Raw genomic sequence first — 17507 nt, 5'->3', positions numbered from 1 at the left:
ATAGTTGTGGTTGTAGGTTGCCTTCTAGCCACTGAAGTGGTTGTTGCTGGGCACAGAAGGCGAGGAAGCAAGGTTAAAAGGGATTGTTTGGGATTAGAAACTTCAGATTAAGTCTGTTCAACTTCATTTCCATTTCGCACCTGAGTTTTGATGGTACCTGCAATCTCAGGTTTCAGAGGCCGTCATGTACTCTAAAAAAAGGAACAAGTGGAGGCTGTGGCTACTCAATGTGCTCAGCTCTTGCAGCTGCACACATAGAGATTTCAGATGTGAAAGCCCGAAAAACACATTCACAACAGAGAACTTTTTTCTTTTTTGCTTTGTGAGTTTAATTCAGTCGCCTAATGTTGTTTTAATATTGGTTTTTTTTGTATCACAAGAGCTGTTACTGCAGCTTCTAGCAACATTTTTATTCTCTTTCAAAATAATTATGCCTTAAATCATTATAAATGTTTCCAAATCAGTTGCCTGTATGACTGCCTCCTTTTGAAAGTATGCGCTAATATGGATTGGAATCTTAATGGCAGCATGAAAGCACATCAGTATTGATGTGTAGCATATGGTCTGGATTTTCTTTATTGGCAGCTTTTCAGCATGAATGGAGGGGGGGTTGTGTGCTTTGATTTGTTTTTTTAAATTGATGTCATGTGTGACAGCCAAGAGGGGAGCAAACCTCTGCTCTATTCATAGTTTACTGAGTAGCTACCTTTACCCTTGGGTCTAGTTAACCCGGTACAATGGGCTTGGAAAAGTTATTCTTGCATGTACATCATGTGTTTTCATGTATGTGTGTTTATGCACTGGTATCCGCGCATATCTGCACATACATCTCTACTGCTGTCCTACATTTCAAAACATTTAGGAGATACCTACTTTGTTTTTAAAATTTTCAATGGAATTTCTGTAGCCTGCCTCATTAACCTCATCTCTCTCTCTCTGCTCAGCTCCCTGGCTGTGCGTGCTGCCTTTACACTCTGGTGAAAAAGCCTTGTCCTCTGTAGTTCCTACCATCTGTTTGAACCGTGACATACATCTGTCAGGCCCCTTTGTTCCCTCACTCTTTCCAGAGCTAATTTGCAAACATACCTATATTGTGTATCACCTGTGCACATTTAACTTCTTTCTTTCCATTTGTTTTTAAACTGGTGAAAATTTATCCTGTATGCATACTGAGTTCTATTGACCAAGAAGAAAGACTTTCTTTGAAGGACAAGAAAATGTGGCAATAACTGGAATACATGATTGTGGTATATATCTGGTTGCCTAATTTTGGAATGTATAGAAATCTTTCCCACATTACTGTTTTATTAATAGAATTGCATTTTAAATCTAAAGCGAAGTTAAAAAGTTGAATACATGCAGATGACTCTTTCATTCCTGGGATTTTCCTAAAAATTTTCATAGAACTAATTCCATTGAGTGTGGGAATGCTCATCTTCATCAATATTCTTGTTTCATATAATTATTAGTCTTCTTAAACAGCTGTTGATATGACTTCCAGTCCACTTGTGAACTGGAATATTAGTTTGCAATATGAAAGTAGTTTCTTTAATGTGGAAGATATTTTGCATGTACTGTAGGATGTCAGGCATACAAGCATTACATTAAATGCATATCAACTAAAAGCTTTTCTGTACTCAAATTGTTTCTTGCAGTGTTTGCAGCATAAAGCATTTCACCCCAATGAACCATTGCCACCAATTGAACAGCACCTTCTAGAGATGCTGGAGATGCCCCATGTGGTGAAAGAAAGGTGTCAGGCTCCTCTTGGAAAAGTAAAAGCACTTTTCCCCCTAAAGGAAGTTAGCAAGAAAAAAGAAGAGAAGACTGCTCAAGACATCTTCAAAGACAAGTAAGTTGGAGATGTATTATGTATTTTTTGAAACTTTTTTTTACACTTCAAATTGTTTTTGCTGGATGAAGCAGGCTCAGAATCTTTTGAACATAAGATCAATGAGTTACATGCTGAAAAAATAGTGATGAATGGGGGAATATTGTGCTACCACAGTATGTGTAGGGTATTTTGTAAATACTGGTGGTCATACTGTTATGGAGCAAGACAGACCAGGAGCCGGTCTGTAGCTTCCTCAGGTCTGTATTTGTTGTCACAGAATCCATCAGGTTGGAAGGGACCTCAGGAAATTTCTTGTTCAACCTGCTGCTCCAAAGCAGGGTCACCTATGAAATCTGAACAGGTAACTCTGAGCTTCATCCAGTCTGGTCTTGAAAACATCCAGGAGTGGAGGCTGCACATCCTCTCTGGGCAACCTGTTGTATTGCTTACTGTTTCCTGGTCAAACAGTTTGTAGTTCAAATAAAAATAACAGAGGGTCTAATTTAGTTTGGAATAAATTCTGTGGAGCTTTAAATTAGCTGTAGAGATGAGTCTTCCTTCTCAGCATGTTTGATTTAGCTTGTTCTGTAGCTTTCATTTTTAATTCCAAGTCAAAAGAAAAGCAGCTTAATTATTATCTGCTGTGCAATAAATGTGGATGTCTTGAAAAATCAAACTTATGGACTCTTCCTGGAACATCTATTGTCTGAACAGTTTTGGTTTGGTTTTTTTTTTGTTATTACATAGTCTGTTTACTTTGTTTGTGCTGCAAATATGAAGAAGAAATGCTTAATTGCTACTGCATTGCTACTGTCACCTCAGCCACAAGTCAATTTGCTCAAGCAAAATCTGCTTCTAAGAGCTTAATGTATTGGATGCATATAATATAGCTAGTGGGTCCACTGGGATGTTGGGAAGTTCTCAGGTAGCTCCTTCTCCCTCCCTTTTGTCATTTTTAGCTCAGTGCTTTCAGTGGTAGGAACAGCATCTCTTAGCCAGTTTGAGGCCTTGCTGAGCTGTCATAGACCTTGGGCTGGCTGGAGCCCCCTCAGCGTGTGGTCTTTGGGAAGACACGACACAGGACTTCTTAGATCACTGAGCTGCAGTAACAACCACATAGCTGTAGAAAGACTGGGAAGCACCTCTTTATTTATTAATAGTTCATTGCTGCGTGTGCCTGTCTTGCCTTGGTGCATCTGTGGATTCATACCGTAAATAATTCTCTTGTCCTTGCTCTGTGCCCCCGTTTCTCTCTGTGTGTGTATACATACATACACTTATATGTGTATTTTAAAAAGTCATAGAACCAGACAAACAAACAAAATCAAAACTTGGGTACAAACAACCTAGGGAGAGAATTTAAACAAAAAACAGTCACTGATTACTGGTAGTTGCTTAAAAACATGTCGCCCCAAAGGCATCAGTTTGACAAGCAAGAAATAAAGCTATTTCATTTAAAAACTGGTTTCCTTTAGGGGGGTGATGAGAACAGCTAAAAATAATTGAGACAGAAGTCAGTGTAGGGCACTAAAATGATTTTTAAAAAATCCATAAGGAAGGCAAAAGGATACAGACTCAACTATGCAAAGGAGAATGAGTGGTAATAGGATTAAAAAAAAATATGAAAAAGGTGGTATTGCTGTAGTAATGAATGGGAACAGTAGCAGTGTCAGTACTACAACAGAAGCGTTAACTTTGTGGTTTTGGTCTGTGTTTGAGGAAAAGCTGAGTGATATAATTAAATCACTTGATAAAGAAAAGTAGCTCATTGCAACAATGACTAAGGAAAATGTTAAACACCAGATAACATTCAACTTATTAACACTATCAGATCTAGTAGTTTGCACTAAAGTTTTTCAAAAGTAGGTTAGGAGCTCTCTTGACCATTATTTTTGTTTTCTGAAACTGATTTGTGTCTCCTGTCATCATAATGATCTGATTCATGTCTGCTTAATTTTTAAGGTCTAATGGGATTAAGGCAGCAGAACTGTAGGCATGATGTCTTATTACTGATTTTAATGTACAACATTTTTTTGTTTCACTTTTGCTAAGCTCTGTGTAGTTTGAAAAATCCAATGAAACAGAAAGCAGTTTGCTTTTTCCTTCTTAGGTTAGCTTTGGAGAGGCTGTTACTTCATCCAGCTTTGCAGTATGTGAGAGGCTTCTATATAAATGTAGAAGTGGGTGTATTTTATTAATTTTTCTTGAACAGTTGTTGCACGTTTTACAGTTTAAAAATACTGCTAATCAGTGCATTACAGATCCTAAATGTCAGATCCTTGGCTGGTATAAATGGATATGGATTCATTAGTTTCTGCTGTACTGCACTGATTAATGACAGCTATAGAATTTGTCCCAAGCAGTTAAATGCAGCAGCATCACTTATGTTTTTCTCTTTCCTTCAATCCCAAAGTATTATGAATCAGTAAAAATAAGGCAAGAAGAAAAAGATTTAAAGACGTTGCAATTTAGTGGAAAACACCTTTGGAGAAAAGGATTCTAAAATAGAGTTTTCATTGTTCTTTGCACCTTTCATCAAACCACATTGATATACAAGAATTTTGGTTCAAGTAGAAGTTCCAAACTCACTGGTGTTAGGTAAATATCAGTTTCTGCATTTTACAAACAGATATATCGACTGTGCAAACCCATCAAGCAACGTGTTCAAGGTCAACCAGAAACTCAGCAGAATTGAGAGAGAAGCAAGGTGTCCTGTCCTTGTCCTGATGCATAACCAAACTTCTCCTAAAATGATAAGTAAGGTTATGTTGGATGACCGGAGTTGCTGAGGAGAAGCGATTTCATTTCAGTAGTGACAAAATTAAGTAAAGGACAGAGAAGACTACTGAAACAAAGTGAGATTGACACTGATTGTAAAGTAGGGGAGGAGTGTGCTATAGAAAGTAAAAAGGAAGACTGTACAAGAGAATTCTAGTGTTGATTGCTTCTGTAACATGCAATGTGATTTTTAAAATCAGTTTTAATATTGTAGAATGCAAAATGACACCTAGCCTAGGATCTCTGGCTTTGTCCCTACATTGCCAAGCACTTTATTCTTTTCACTGCAGTAGCAGAATTTTTAAGAAGTGCTTCTTACTTTGTTTAGGGATTCGTTGAACACAAATACTGAGATTTAGATCATTGAGTAGCTTTCAGTCATTCTGCAATTGAAATTGATTCTTCTGTGTCAGTAGCCTGTCACATTGAGTGACACAAAAGACAGCGTCTGACTTTCTTCCCCTTTTGTGATTAGCTGGATTTTCTTCTTTTGCCAAGATATGCTCTCAAGTTTGGCACATTAGATGGTACAATTAAGTTCCTGGTTTGAATGCACACATTGGTGTATGTTTTGAATGCACACATTGGTGTATGTTACCTGCGAAGGCAAAGCTAGAGAGTAGCCTAAAATCACAATTAGCTTTTTAGAAATAACGAAGACTAATTTGAAAGCATTTTGAGATGTAGCTTAAAATGTCCTAAGAGTGTTCTTACATACTTAATTGGGGTTTGCCTACCAGGTTTTGACTGCTGTAAGTGGAAGTTTATAAAGCTCTTGTGTGCTGATGGAGAATATAGGTCATTAGACTCATTTGTAGTAGCTATCATCAATTCCAAGGCAGGAACTAGCAGGTAATTTTTGAAGAGTAAATGAATTTCTTACTTAAATGTTAAGTTCCATTGCTATTTCATGTTAAGAAGATCCGGTGAAAAGGCCAAATGTCATATAATCTACTGTAAATCATATGCTTTAAATTATTAAGGTTAACTCAATATACAGGTTCCAAATAAAGTGCTTGGAAATGTTATGTATTTAGAAAGGTGGAGAAGATGTGTATGTATAAATACACTGTTGAAATAAGCGTGAATAATCTCGTACCTTCAACAGTGGTGCCTTTGCTTTACACTAAGATTAAGTTTGATCTCTGTTTCTGCTATCTGCTTTGTGCAGCCAGTGGGGGAAAATGAGGCATGGAGTACTGTTCATTTGGGAATAGCTGTAAATGAAATTTTGTCCAGTGTTCAGCTTATATTTCATTAATTTACTGACTCCTTACTTAGCAGGCAGAACAGTTTAGTTTAAGTGTTTATATTGATTTTTGTCCTCATTTGCAGCAGTGAAGATGGACCCAACCCTAAGAAACCCAAAATTGACGATGGGGAAGGTAGCTTTAGCATCGTGAAGCTTGCTGAAGGCAACATCACCTCTGTAAGCATATTTTTACAAATCTGATTATTAAATGGGAAGATTAATTTCTCTAAGCGTATTACAGTGAATATACAGTATTCCTAATAGAAGGACAGTTTCTAGCTGAAACATGACTGAAATGTTGTCTACTTGTGGATCTGAGAGTCTGCTGGAGATTGTAAAGACAAATTCTTCTGCCCTTAAGTGTCTATTAGTACAAGTTTCCATCAGTCTGGGATATTTTAGGACAGAATTCTCCCCCAGTGTCTAGAAATCTAAAGGGCAAGTCTGAGGATCTGAGGAAAACAGAATATCAGATTTGGGGCTCAGTGGTTGAATTTTGTTCTTGTTCTCTTTCATATCACCTGCAACACAGAAGTTGCCTCTGTATAATTAATCAAAGGTATTACTGTGGTTTTAGAGACTGTTCTCTGCATTGGTTGGAGTTCTAAATCACAAATCTGGCTTCATCTTGCTGGTAGGTTAAATGTGTAACTTCATTCCAGATATTGTGTACATGGGAAGATGAAGCCAATATCATAACTATGCACATTTATTTGATTTTTTTCGAATTACAAGGAAAAAGGTGATAACTTGATTTTCAAACTATTCTTTTAAGTTTGTTTTTTAAAATGAATGATTGAGATTTTTAAAACATATTTTAAATCTGAAAGGATTTAAATGTTTTGTACTCCTAATATACAGTTCTGATTTTTCCTGAAAAGTGGCATTGCCAGATTTAAAAGAAGCAGAAAGACACCAAGTAAGCTTAAAGCTTATCGAATGATCAAAGAATTATTTTGACAGCAAAGCATAACATTTTCAAATAAACTTAGGAGAATTTTGATTCCTGAAAGGAAATACTAAGCAATGTATTTTTTTTCCAAAGTTATTGCATCTATTTTTCAGTAGAAATTTATTTATATTTGACCTGGTTTTAGTTCCTTTGTAAGGTTTCTGTACTTGTAGGCCCATTTAGAGCTTCAGCTTTAAGATGTCAGACTGGGCCAGAAAGGATAGATGAATTGAGTGCACCGGAGTGTCAAACCAATGATTCTGTACCCACGTGCCTGGGAGCTCCCATTCCTCATTAAGCATCTGTCAAGATTAGTGAGAAGTCTGTGCTGCAGAGAGTCTCAAAGCTGAACTAGCAGATAGCCTGAATGATTGCGCTTCTGACCTCTAAACCCCAGAGAATGTGGTTGCCTTATAAGAGTGCAGCATAGTAAGTGTAAATTCATCTTGCTCATGACATAACTAACCTTTGCAAAGGGTCCTGCGCATTAACACACATTGTAAGACATTCTTTTGTTTTATCAGTCTGCATGCAGAGAATTGTGGAGCTTCTGTTTCCATATTAAAGTAAACAGAAATTTAAAGACTCCTATTGCCTTGCAAGAAAGAAGAGATCGATATTGGCATATCATTGTATCATTTTTGGACCTTTTGTAGGTTGGCAGTGTTAATCCAGCAGAAGATTTCCGAATTCTGGTGAGGCAGAAAAATACCGACTTCAAAGATGGTAAATGACTTTTATCTATCTTAATTATATTTAGTAGCATCTTCAGGGTTCAGTAAATGCAATCCATTTGTCTAAACGTGAGTTTCTAGTGCTACACGAGATGCTCTGGAGTTTACTGCTTAGCTTCTAGTGCCACTCAGCAAAGAAAGGTGTCACTTGTAATTCCCATGTCAGTATTTGCCTTCCCCATTTGGAAGTCTCAGATACCCGTGTTTGTGTAAGGTGGCACTAGAGAGCTGCGTGGAGGCATCTGAGCGACTCCTCAGGTGTTTCCAGCTGAAGATCCCTTGCTACGGACTGACTGCCTCGTTCAGACTGGGCACCAGCTTCTCATTTGGCTTCACGGGATCTTTCTGGCTCAGAGTGGAGGGCTGTTGGCTGCGTGCGGTGTGAGAAACCTGTTTGCTGCTGCTTACTTATTCTGTTCTATGAAGAAATAAGAATCTGATGCCTGGGTTTTAAATTTTTACATGCAGAGATAGTTTATTAGTGTTTGTTGTGAGCTGAAGAAAGCACAGGTGTATTTAGAGTGTAATGAGCAGGTAGTATGTGACTTAAAGCCGAGAGGAGGCTCTGTGTGCATTGAGCCCATTCTCAGTGTCCAGCAAGACTGGGTTTTGATGCAGAGGCGAGGAAGAATACAAAGCACAGGTCAGCCCCTGTCTTGCATTCCCTAAGTCTGAAAATGCAATGGAATTATCATTCGCTTGTATGGTATTTCCCTGCTGGAATAGCTATATAGAGATATAGGTAATCCAAAGGTAGAATGCACAAGATGGATGGGGTCATTTTTTCTTTTAAAGTGTGTTTGAAAGTTGTGGCAAGATAAACCTCATCTGTCAAATAGCCACTAACATAGCGCTTCTTTTCAACCAAAAAGATTTGCAGAGGAACTGGAGTGAGGTGCTAGTTATTTCAACAAGGCCTTTGGTCCTTTTGGACATAGTTTGAGGAGGGTGTTAAGTAGTAGATTGATTTGTGATACAGTCTGTTAAATCCTACATAGCTATTTCTCTCCAGAATTTCCAGACCTATAAGCCAGCTAGTTTTACATGGGTTTTGCATTAGCTCTCAAATAAATGGTTTATTGAAAAAATATTTGGAATTGTGTTCTCAAATTTCAGATATTAAGATACAGTAAAACAACACTGCGCAATGTATTGGAACACAGAAGCTGAAAGTTGACTAGTTTGTTACAGTAATTAATTTTATCAGGCAGGAAGCTCTAAGGCAGAAATAAGTACGGTGATTACCCTTGAAAATGATTTAACTAAAGAGTGCTTAAGTATATCCACTTGGTAGCTGTGCTGCAGATAACTGCAGTACATGTTTGGATGGCTTCTGAAATTTTGAGCAATTGGCTTCTATTTTATGTGTGATCTGCTCTGTAATTATGAGGTGTAGTTAGTTAGAATGTAGTGCAGTCACCCATTTAAAGGAGAAGTAGAAGCCACTATAAATAAAAACATGGTCTGCATATTATTTGTTTTCTTCTGTATAATCCTTTTTCTGCTTTGGAGCCTTTTAGGTAGCTTAATACATAAAACATTACAGGCATGTTTTTAGTGGTTTGCTGTATTGCATTCTGGTTATGTAAATAGTAAATTCTGCCTTAAAAGTATTCAGTAATTCTAAGGGGTTTTTTTAGTATAATTTCATATTGTATTTAATGATGAAGCATTTATTCCTCTGCTAGAACATGTGAAATGTAAAATATCTTTACAGGAAAGGATGGTCTGTGGTGTTAAAATAGTTTATTGGGGAAGAAAAATCACATTGTATGTTTCAGGATGCAGACAGGAGAACTACTGGGTTACATCCTGGTTTGCTTCTTTATTGTGTAAAAAGGGCACGCAGTGTAGTCTTCCAAACTGAACAGAGCCTACAGGGTTTGTGCTGTTCACAGGGGAAGCCTCAGTGCAGGTTGGACAGCCCGTGTCTGATGCCGTGTCCCGCAGCAGAGCAGACCAGACCAGGAGAAACGACATGTCTGTTGTTAGTGGAACCTGGGTCATCCATGTGTAAATACATATTTTTAGAAAATCTGAGAGTTTCAAATCGGTAGGGGTCTTAGGGATAGGTTTTCTGAGACTGGCCACTCATTTCCTAAACAGTAATCAACTTTGTTTTGAATTGACGTCTCACAGAATCACATCTGTGCAGTTTATTACAGTAGGGATCCACTTACAGCTTACATGATGAGTTGTGTGTGATGGTGTCAACTTACTGGTTTATGTTGATTGCTCATGTAGCTAGCGTTGTGTTTCCCCTCCAGACATCTTTATTTTCTTATTTGCATTTGTGGCCAGAGAGGTGTCATTTGATGCAGGTCTTATTTTGAGCAGGTTACAAGCACAAAATCATTCCAAAGAACAGTCTTCTGGTAACATCTCCTGATATTTTTTGTCATTGAATGCAAATAAAATATATTAGTTTCCGTGAGTAGGATCCAATCATTACTCCCAAGAGTGGACAATGAGTTTCTTCATTGCTGTCACTACAAAGATTCTCAAATGCAGTGAGTGCCATCTTTGGAATGCCAAAGGAGTAGCCACATAGCAACCAGTTTATTCTCTTGGACTGTTTACAGGTTTCCATCCATGACTGTGTTTCTGGAGAGCAGAAAGTGCCTGGTATGGGCTGTTGTCTTTTCATACACTTATGTAGAAGATAGAATGGCTTAATGGAGGGTAAAAAAAGGATACTGACACATGCATAGTATTTTCTATGATTTGTACATTTTCTGTGCAAGTTTGTAGGCCAGATTTCATTGCATTTTACAGGACTCCTATCTGAGAACTTGATGTCTGAAGTCCTGTAGTTGAAAGAGCTTATTTTATTTTACTGATTGTCAGTGAAGAGGGAAATCTGCAATGACAACTGCAGACGTCAGAAAAAATGTCCAGAGACAAATTGTACCAAATCCTCATTTTTATATTTATAGAAAGTTGTTAATATTTTTATTCATAGGCATTCCTAGAAAAAAAAGTTAAGAGTCAGTAATTGCATGCGAAGATTTCAGCAAATACTCTGTTGTGCCTAAGGTGCCACACGTTTGCTGTAGATAGCTTCTTTAGTAAAATGTAAAACACTGGCTTTGCACTGAATGCTTTGTATGCATAAAAGCATTGGGTATAAGAGATTTGCAATGGGGATTTATTAGTTGCAAGAAGGATGACATTTTATTCTGAGATTTTCTGTAGAAATGTGTATAGTTAACTACCTTTCTAGACCTAAGATAATTTAAAAAAAATAGTATTTACTTCACTTTTTGTTGGTGTATGTCTTTGCAGTTCATCTGCATTTTTATCTTCCTGGATGTTTTTCTGTATTTCGGAGACTATTCATGCTCTACTGCTAGGTAGGCCAAATGCAGTGACTGGTTTGATGAAAATGATTCAGTCATTAGAAAAGTATTTGCAAACCAAATACTTGAGTATATAAAATCACTTTGAAGTTTTCTGTATGTCTGCTTCACAGAGAAGATGAAGCCAGATTCATCTTTGAAGGGCATAGTCATTGGGTGAGCTCTGATTTGCAACGAACAGAATTTGAATTAGATGTTATGAGGAAAAAATAATAAAAAAATCACAATGATGGTAGTTAAACATCGAGAGAGGGGCCCAGAGAACCTGAATACTCTTCATCTCTGGAGCTACGTCAACACCTGATCCACAGTGACCCTGGTTTGAATAGGGATTTGGGCCACGTCCTTCAAGCATGCCAGCCTAAGTCGTTCATTTTGATACCCACAGGCTACTTAGAGAGACCATTTCAAAACTGAACAGCACCTCATAGGATACCGGAGGTATCAACAGCTCTTGACCTTGAAGTTGTTGTTTCTTGATTTAAAGATGAAGGAAGTACTTAAAAATTAGGACAGTTTTCAATTTTGAATCTCTTCCTTCTTTTCAGTTACAAAAAGATTATACTTATAGAGCAATAGGTTAAAATTAATTATCAAGTGATTTAACTGCTTTGTCAGTGACTCTTACTTTAAGCATCATCCATGAATACAAATCATTACCACCACCAGTGGATAAATCAAAAGATTGGTAAAAATAGGAGTCTTTGATCTACAGAAAGAACTGTGTTTTTTAACGTGATTTTTTTTTTTTAGGGGAAAAAAAAATCCCCAAGGAATAGAAATGGGACTATAATACAGTTTTATCTATTATTATTCTGTAATCTGGTTGGCATAGTAATCAAGACCAAGGACTGGACTGAACAAACACGAAAATATAAGTATACTTTTGTACTGTAACTATTCAGAGATAACAAGTGAATATGATTGCTCATGACATGCTTCACAAGAAGTAACAACATTGGTGAGTGTATTTTAGGGTAGAGAATGTGTCTGAATGCCAGTGGGGAAGGGATTAAATCCTGTTAGAAAAAAATATATATTGTATTCAAAGATTTATTTATTTATTTTTTTAACCTGTAGTTATCCAGTCTTAAATCACTATATTTGTTATCCAACCAATCAGGTACAGTAGAAGGAGGAAGCAGGAGATAAAGATTTCTTGTGAAATCAGCTGAATGTGATGGTTATTAGGAGTGCTGGAATTCCAGCTAATGCAAAATGTAGAAGTTTGTTCTTTTACTTCCTTACCATTGTGTGGGGGATGAGGGAAGCTGGGAGAGAAGGAAAAAAGTTATTATTCTACAGTGTTAGCCTGAATAGACTGTCAGTTTATAACTCTGGGATCTGCTCTTCAAAAACCCAATGCTTGAGATTTGTCTGGGACGCATCAGAGTTAATGCACAGCTTAGTTAGACAGACATCTTTATGCCTTTCTCCAAAAACAGGGAAATTTACTTTTTGCAGCACCCAAACCCAAAGATTCGGACTAATGGAAAGGCAGATGACAGGCATCAGGACATCAACAAAGTTCTCAGACAAGAAGTGTAAAGGAACAGAGTTCACTTCAGAGAACTCCCAGTTATAATCGTTGCCTACCACTGTTGGAGAATGGCCAAGAGAGAAAGGGCATGAGACCCTCTCTACGGAGAGGATCTCTTCTAGTTAGCACGAGTAGGCCTCAGTTAGCATGAGCTGAGCAAGGGTGGGTGAGAAGGTATTGCCTGGGAAAGGCCTGCATAAACAAGTCTCTCAGTCTCAGGAGACAGCTCCTGAGAAAGGCCTGGATAAACAAGTACCAGGAGGCAGCTCCGAGATAACGAGGGAACTCACATACCAGGGGGGCCACAGAAGGGGATGGACTCAAGGGGATGGATTCATTATGTATGTTGGGATGGGCTCATTATGTATGCTATCAAATCGGTGTTTGACAAGTAGGCATGTTAATAGAACTGTTATAAAAGCTTGCGCTCGCTGTCAATAGAATGAAGCATGTTTATCACCCGCAACGGATGGCTGTATTTCTTCCTCCGTCGCCGTAGGCCCGAACCCATGCCGGGGTCTTAACCCCCGACATACCACCTCTGGTGTTGTCTTTGCCCTCCTGAAGTAATTTGGTGGTCTAATCATAACACGGCGATTTTATCTATTTTAGATTCATCAATCATTGGCCTGTCACTTAAGTGAGACCAAATGGACAGATCCAATTTTAGCTGAGCCGTTTCAAGATGTTAGAAGAATCTGACTTAAAATATTGTTGCCATGTAACCTCTTTTGTGCCTATATTGTGGTCTTTTGGTGCCTACTAAAACATTGTAGAGTTTTTTTTAGTTCCTTACAACAGATTTCAAAGGAGGCAGCTCACAGTCAGTAGCAAGAAAAAGTCTTTTCTTCTTACGCCTGACAGTGCAATCAAATGGAAAAAAGATTTAAAAAAAATAAATGCAAAAGAAGTAAAGTGTCTGATAATTTCAAAGACTATGCTGGAATCATTCTGACAATAAAGACTTTTATTGCACCCTCATAGTGCCTGGGGTTTTAATTTAAAACATCAATGAAGAGGCAGCATTAGAAGAAAAAAACCCACAACACCACCACTGAAAATACCAGCAGGACTTGGTTTTATTAGCGCAATTCATAAGAAATTAGAACATTTAATGACAAAATCGTTAACCATGAAAAAAATAGGCTGACTTAACTTGGGGAGCTTAAGTAGTGAGACTTCGGTATAGTTTGTCAGCTACTGGTAAAATAAATGGGCAGAGTGAGCTGCTGGCCCCTGAAGCAGCAGGCACTCGAGCTCACTGTTGCACAGAACCATCAGCCACCTCCTTTTCTAGACACTCTGTAGGGTCAAAAGCCAGCGGGAGAATTATCAGACTTCTCTTGTTTCACGCTTTTCAGGGTTCTGTCCTTCAGATTCAGTTCAATTAGACATTTTGTAGAACATAAATATAACAGCTAGAGCTGTGAATGCTTAGAGTGGACAGAGGGGAATACAGTATTTAAACAATGTTTGCTTCCTGCCGTGTTTACTTATCCTGGTTTCATCGGCCACTCCAGCAGATTATTTTCCATGTTGTTTCCAAGTTACAGTGACATATATGCCCATAACATCTGAACATAAGGGCTATAGGTCAGGCTAAAGGTTCTACTGATCCAGTAACCTTCCTTTAACAGTACAAGAACAGGACAAGCAGGTGCTGTGACTTGTCCAGGATGCTTTCCTGCATTTTCTTCCTCAATGACAACATCATCTTTAATCTCCCTGGATAGGGTTCCTTTTCTAAGAATTCCAAGAATTTGTTCAGCATTTTTTTAAGCTGTTAAAACTTCAAGTATTCCACAGCAGCCCGTGGCAAAGAGGTTAACTGGTTCTGTTTGAAGAGGTACTTTTTTGTTTGTTTGTTCTTAACCCACATCTTTTTTTTGAGAGAGGCAGTGGACTATCAGTTCCTACTCAACCTTCTCACAGTGCTTCTGAGTTGGTGGATCAGTGTTGTACGTACACTCCTCACACTTTTCTTTGCTCAGGCTGAGATGCCTGCCAGAAAGTAAAATTGGAGAGTTCCTCTCCTGTAAGTAAATGTGAATAAAATCGGAATGATCTCCCCAGGGAAAGGGTAGATTCCCCAGCATTGGAGACTTTTAGCTGGACAGGGTGCTGGGCCATCTTGTCTACACTGTGCTTCTGCCAAGAAGGGTTGAACCAGATGACCATTGTGGTCCTTTCCAACCTGGTGTTCTATTGTTCTATGAAAATAAAGGACTAAAATACAGCAGGTGTGAATTGGCCTTGCAGAGCTCTTGGGGATGTTTTCACTTGTTGCATTTGCAGGGGTTTCTGGCTGCCTACCTTTTAGGAGCTCAACAGTGAGGGTGAAACTGGTGTTTCCCTTCTGGTTGGTACAAGTCTCATTGTTTACCTCTGCTTCTCTCTGTCAAGCATGCACAGTTTATAATACTCATCTGCATAATCAGCATTGCCCTGATGAAAAAAATCATCAAACTACCTGTACAGAGACAAGATAATATTCTAATGTCAGTAACAACAAGGTAGTCTTTTAACTGCAATCACCCTACAGCTGTTGTTTTGACATTATTACACCTTCATCGTAAATTTAATGCTTTTATTGAAATATGCGTGTATTTCAAAGGGCATTTAGGGCATCTGCTTGTGTTGTGAAACATAACCTCCTCAGCTTTAGGATCGCCAGTCTTCTGGTTTTACTTAGTATCAAACAAGCTAGGCCAGTGCTTTTTTTTCTTGGCGTTGAGGGAAGGGAAAGACTTTTGCCTTGGCAGTGCTTGGGTTTCTTGCTCTATATCTAGCTTTCCCAGAGAGGCTGAAGTAGTTGTCAGTAGCTTAAATAACAATTATCAGCTTGAGTAGCTTGAGGTGTTATGGGTATGATTAACTCTTTTGATACCTGTGGAATAGAAAAAGAGACATGTAAAGGAACTGTACATTCTTTGATTTATTTATTTCTCCTTGTCTTTCAGTGAGTCAGCAGTTGATAAACCGCATTCATCAGTTCCTGGAAAATAAAGGTTCACAGTATTACATGAAAGGGATCAATTGTATCAGAGTTTTCAGAGAGGAAGCCATTAAGGTAATGTTAATATGTGAAAACTCTCATCTCTTTCAAATTAAAGACATGATAGACCTATTTGCTATATTAGAAACTTGGTAATTTATTGCTAGAGCCAAAAAAAATGGATTTGTAGTTTAAAGTCTACACAGATTAAAGTTTAGAAAGATATTTGCATTTTATGTTTCTTTATTATTTATTATGTTTTCTTTAAAACATAAAACCACAAGGTCTTTGACCTGATACTTGTAAAAGAAAAATAAATAATCCTACCAATTTCTTCTTAAGTAAATCTAGTTGCAAGCAAGTTTTTCTAGCCTTCTGAAAGGCAGTTTTTGTGCCTCACCTTTCCTTGGAACTCTTGGTTTTAGTAGGGATAAACCCCAAAATCTGTACTGACCTTTGTGTTCACTGTGTTGGATGACTTAATGAAGAATTAAGTTTGCAGTGCTCTGTAGTAAGCTCCTTTAATATTTCTCTGCTATCATTGCTTTTATTTTTTTCAGCTCTCCAAGGTGCAGTGCTTTAATGATTTTCTGCAGGCCTTGAAATCAAAGATGGAAGATAAAGCCTTAGCTGATTTCTGGGAGATCATAATACAAGGTAGAATGGTGTTTAAAAAATAAAAAAGTATTTCTTGTTCTATTATCCGTTATGTAACGTTATGTAAGAGCAAACCTTGTTAGCAACGGGACACTTAAACTAACCTCAGAGCGGTATTTGGTATGGTTCGTTCCTGCAGCCTGTTTGAAAACATAAAAAAAGACTTTCATGTCGCACTTTCCTTTTCTGCACTATTAGTTTTGTATCAGCAATATTCATAATGCCTTGCCAAGTCTTGTTAAAATGGTAAATTAATTGTGGAAGAAGAGAGACAAATTAAATGTTACAGGGTAAGGAGCAGAAGATATGATTTCAGCTGAATTTCAAAATAAGTTGAAAAAACTCATGCAGCAGAGATATAAAAAGAATCTTCCAAATTAAACTTCAAAAAAGCATAGATAGCATTGAAATATGTCACTGATCATTTTGTGTTTAAGCAACCTGAAGGACAGAGTATGCGGTAATATGACACCTACCTATGATTAAACTGGGAGATACGAGGCAGTGTGATTCCGAAAGACATTCAGAGACTACGCAAGTGATAAATGAAGGAACATTTTCACAAATATGAAACCTGGTGGACTAAAAAAGTCTTTTACGTCATACTCTCTTTTTTAATTGGAACCAGCGCTAAGAAAATCTGTTCAATGCCCAGCTGTATCTCTTAAGGGTGCATGCTGTAAAATGCAATGATATGCTTTTGTACAGCGCTTTCAAAGTGACAAACTCCAGACAGTCTCAAATGCCTACTTTGTCCAGCATTTTCAAAATATAAGGTAGGAATTTGTTTAGGAACCCAAAACAACAGCAGAAGGCAACACTGAAAGAATATGATATTCAGTAGTATTGTAAGGGACCTTCTCTGAAGAAATTTGGAAAAAAACGCCAAACCAACAACCACAAAAAACCCAACAAATTTTGCAGCCAGGAAACTAGGATCTTCCAAAGCCATACTAGAATACTGTTTTAGTATTGTTTAGTTGTTACAAACCAGGGTTTTTATCAAACTGGAGTATATTTTCTTAGAAAAAAAAATTACAAATACAAACAGATGGTATTTTCATACAAAATAGATTATATTCTTGTGAGAAGATGAAAAAATCATGGTGCTTTATGCATAATCGATCTGCTCTCACTAGTTAGCTGAAATTGGTTTTGCTTGCTGCTATCAAAAGCAGAAATCCTGTTTTCCCTGCTTTTTGCCACATGACCCATCCCTTCTTTTCTACCAAATGTGGCATTGGGCTTTGTCAGGAGCAACTGCAGTCACCAAAAGAGGACAGGCCTGAGGTAATGAGTTAGTGGCTCAGGAGCAAGACAGGTCTGTTTGACAAGTTCATTTGTCTCATGAAACCCTGCCATGTAGTTCTGTGGGCACATTAAGATGGTTTCACACCTGTGCCTCT

General features: G+C 37.8%; 1 protein-coding gene across 3 annotated transcripts in view; it reads left to right on the top strand.

Annotated features, from left to right (window-relative positions):
* Nucleotides 1-17507, top strand: part of XRCC5 (X-ray repair cross complementing 5) — a gene marked incomplete at its 3' end in the record, with an annotated part of 50286 nt that overhangs the window by 24891 nt on the left and 7888 nt on the right. For all 3 annotated transcript variants that reach the window (XM_082055109.1, XM_082055108.1, XM_082055110.1), the window contains 5 exons: nt 1656-1852; nt 5948-6041; nt 7473-7542; nt 15410-15519; nt 16005-16101. In XM_082055109.1, coding sequence (XP_081911235.1) covers nt 1656-1852; nt 5948-6041; nt 7473-7542; nt 15410-15519; nt 16005-16101 — 568 coding nt within the window. The remainder of the gene's footprint in view (nt 1-1655; nt 1853-5947; nt 6042-7472; nt 7543-15409; nt 15520-16004; nt 16102-17507) is intronic.

Source organism: Streptopelia decaocto, assembly GCF_964273445.1.
Source record: "Streptopelia decaocto genome assembly, chromosome: 6".
Lineage (NCBI taxonomy): Eukaryota > Metazoa > Chordata > Aves > Columbiformes > Columbidae > Streptopelia > Streptopelia decaocto.
Note: the sequence above shows the minus strand (reverse complement) of the source record. Positions and strands in the feature narration are given on the sequence as shown.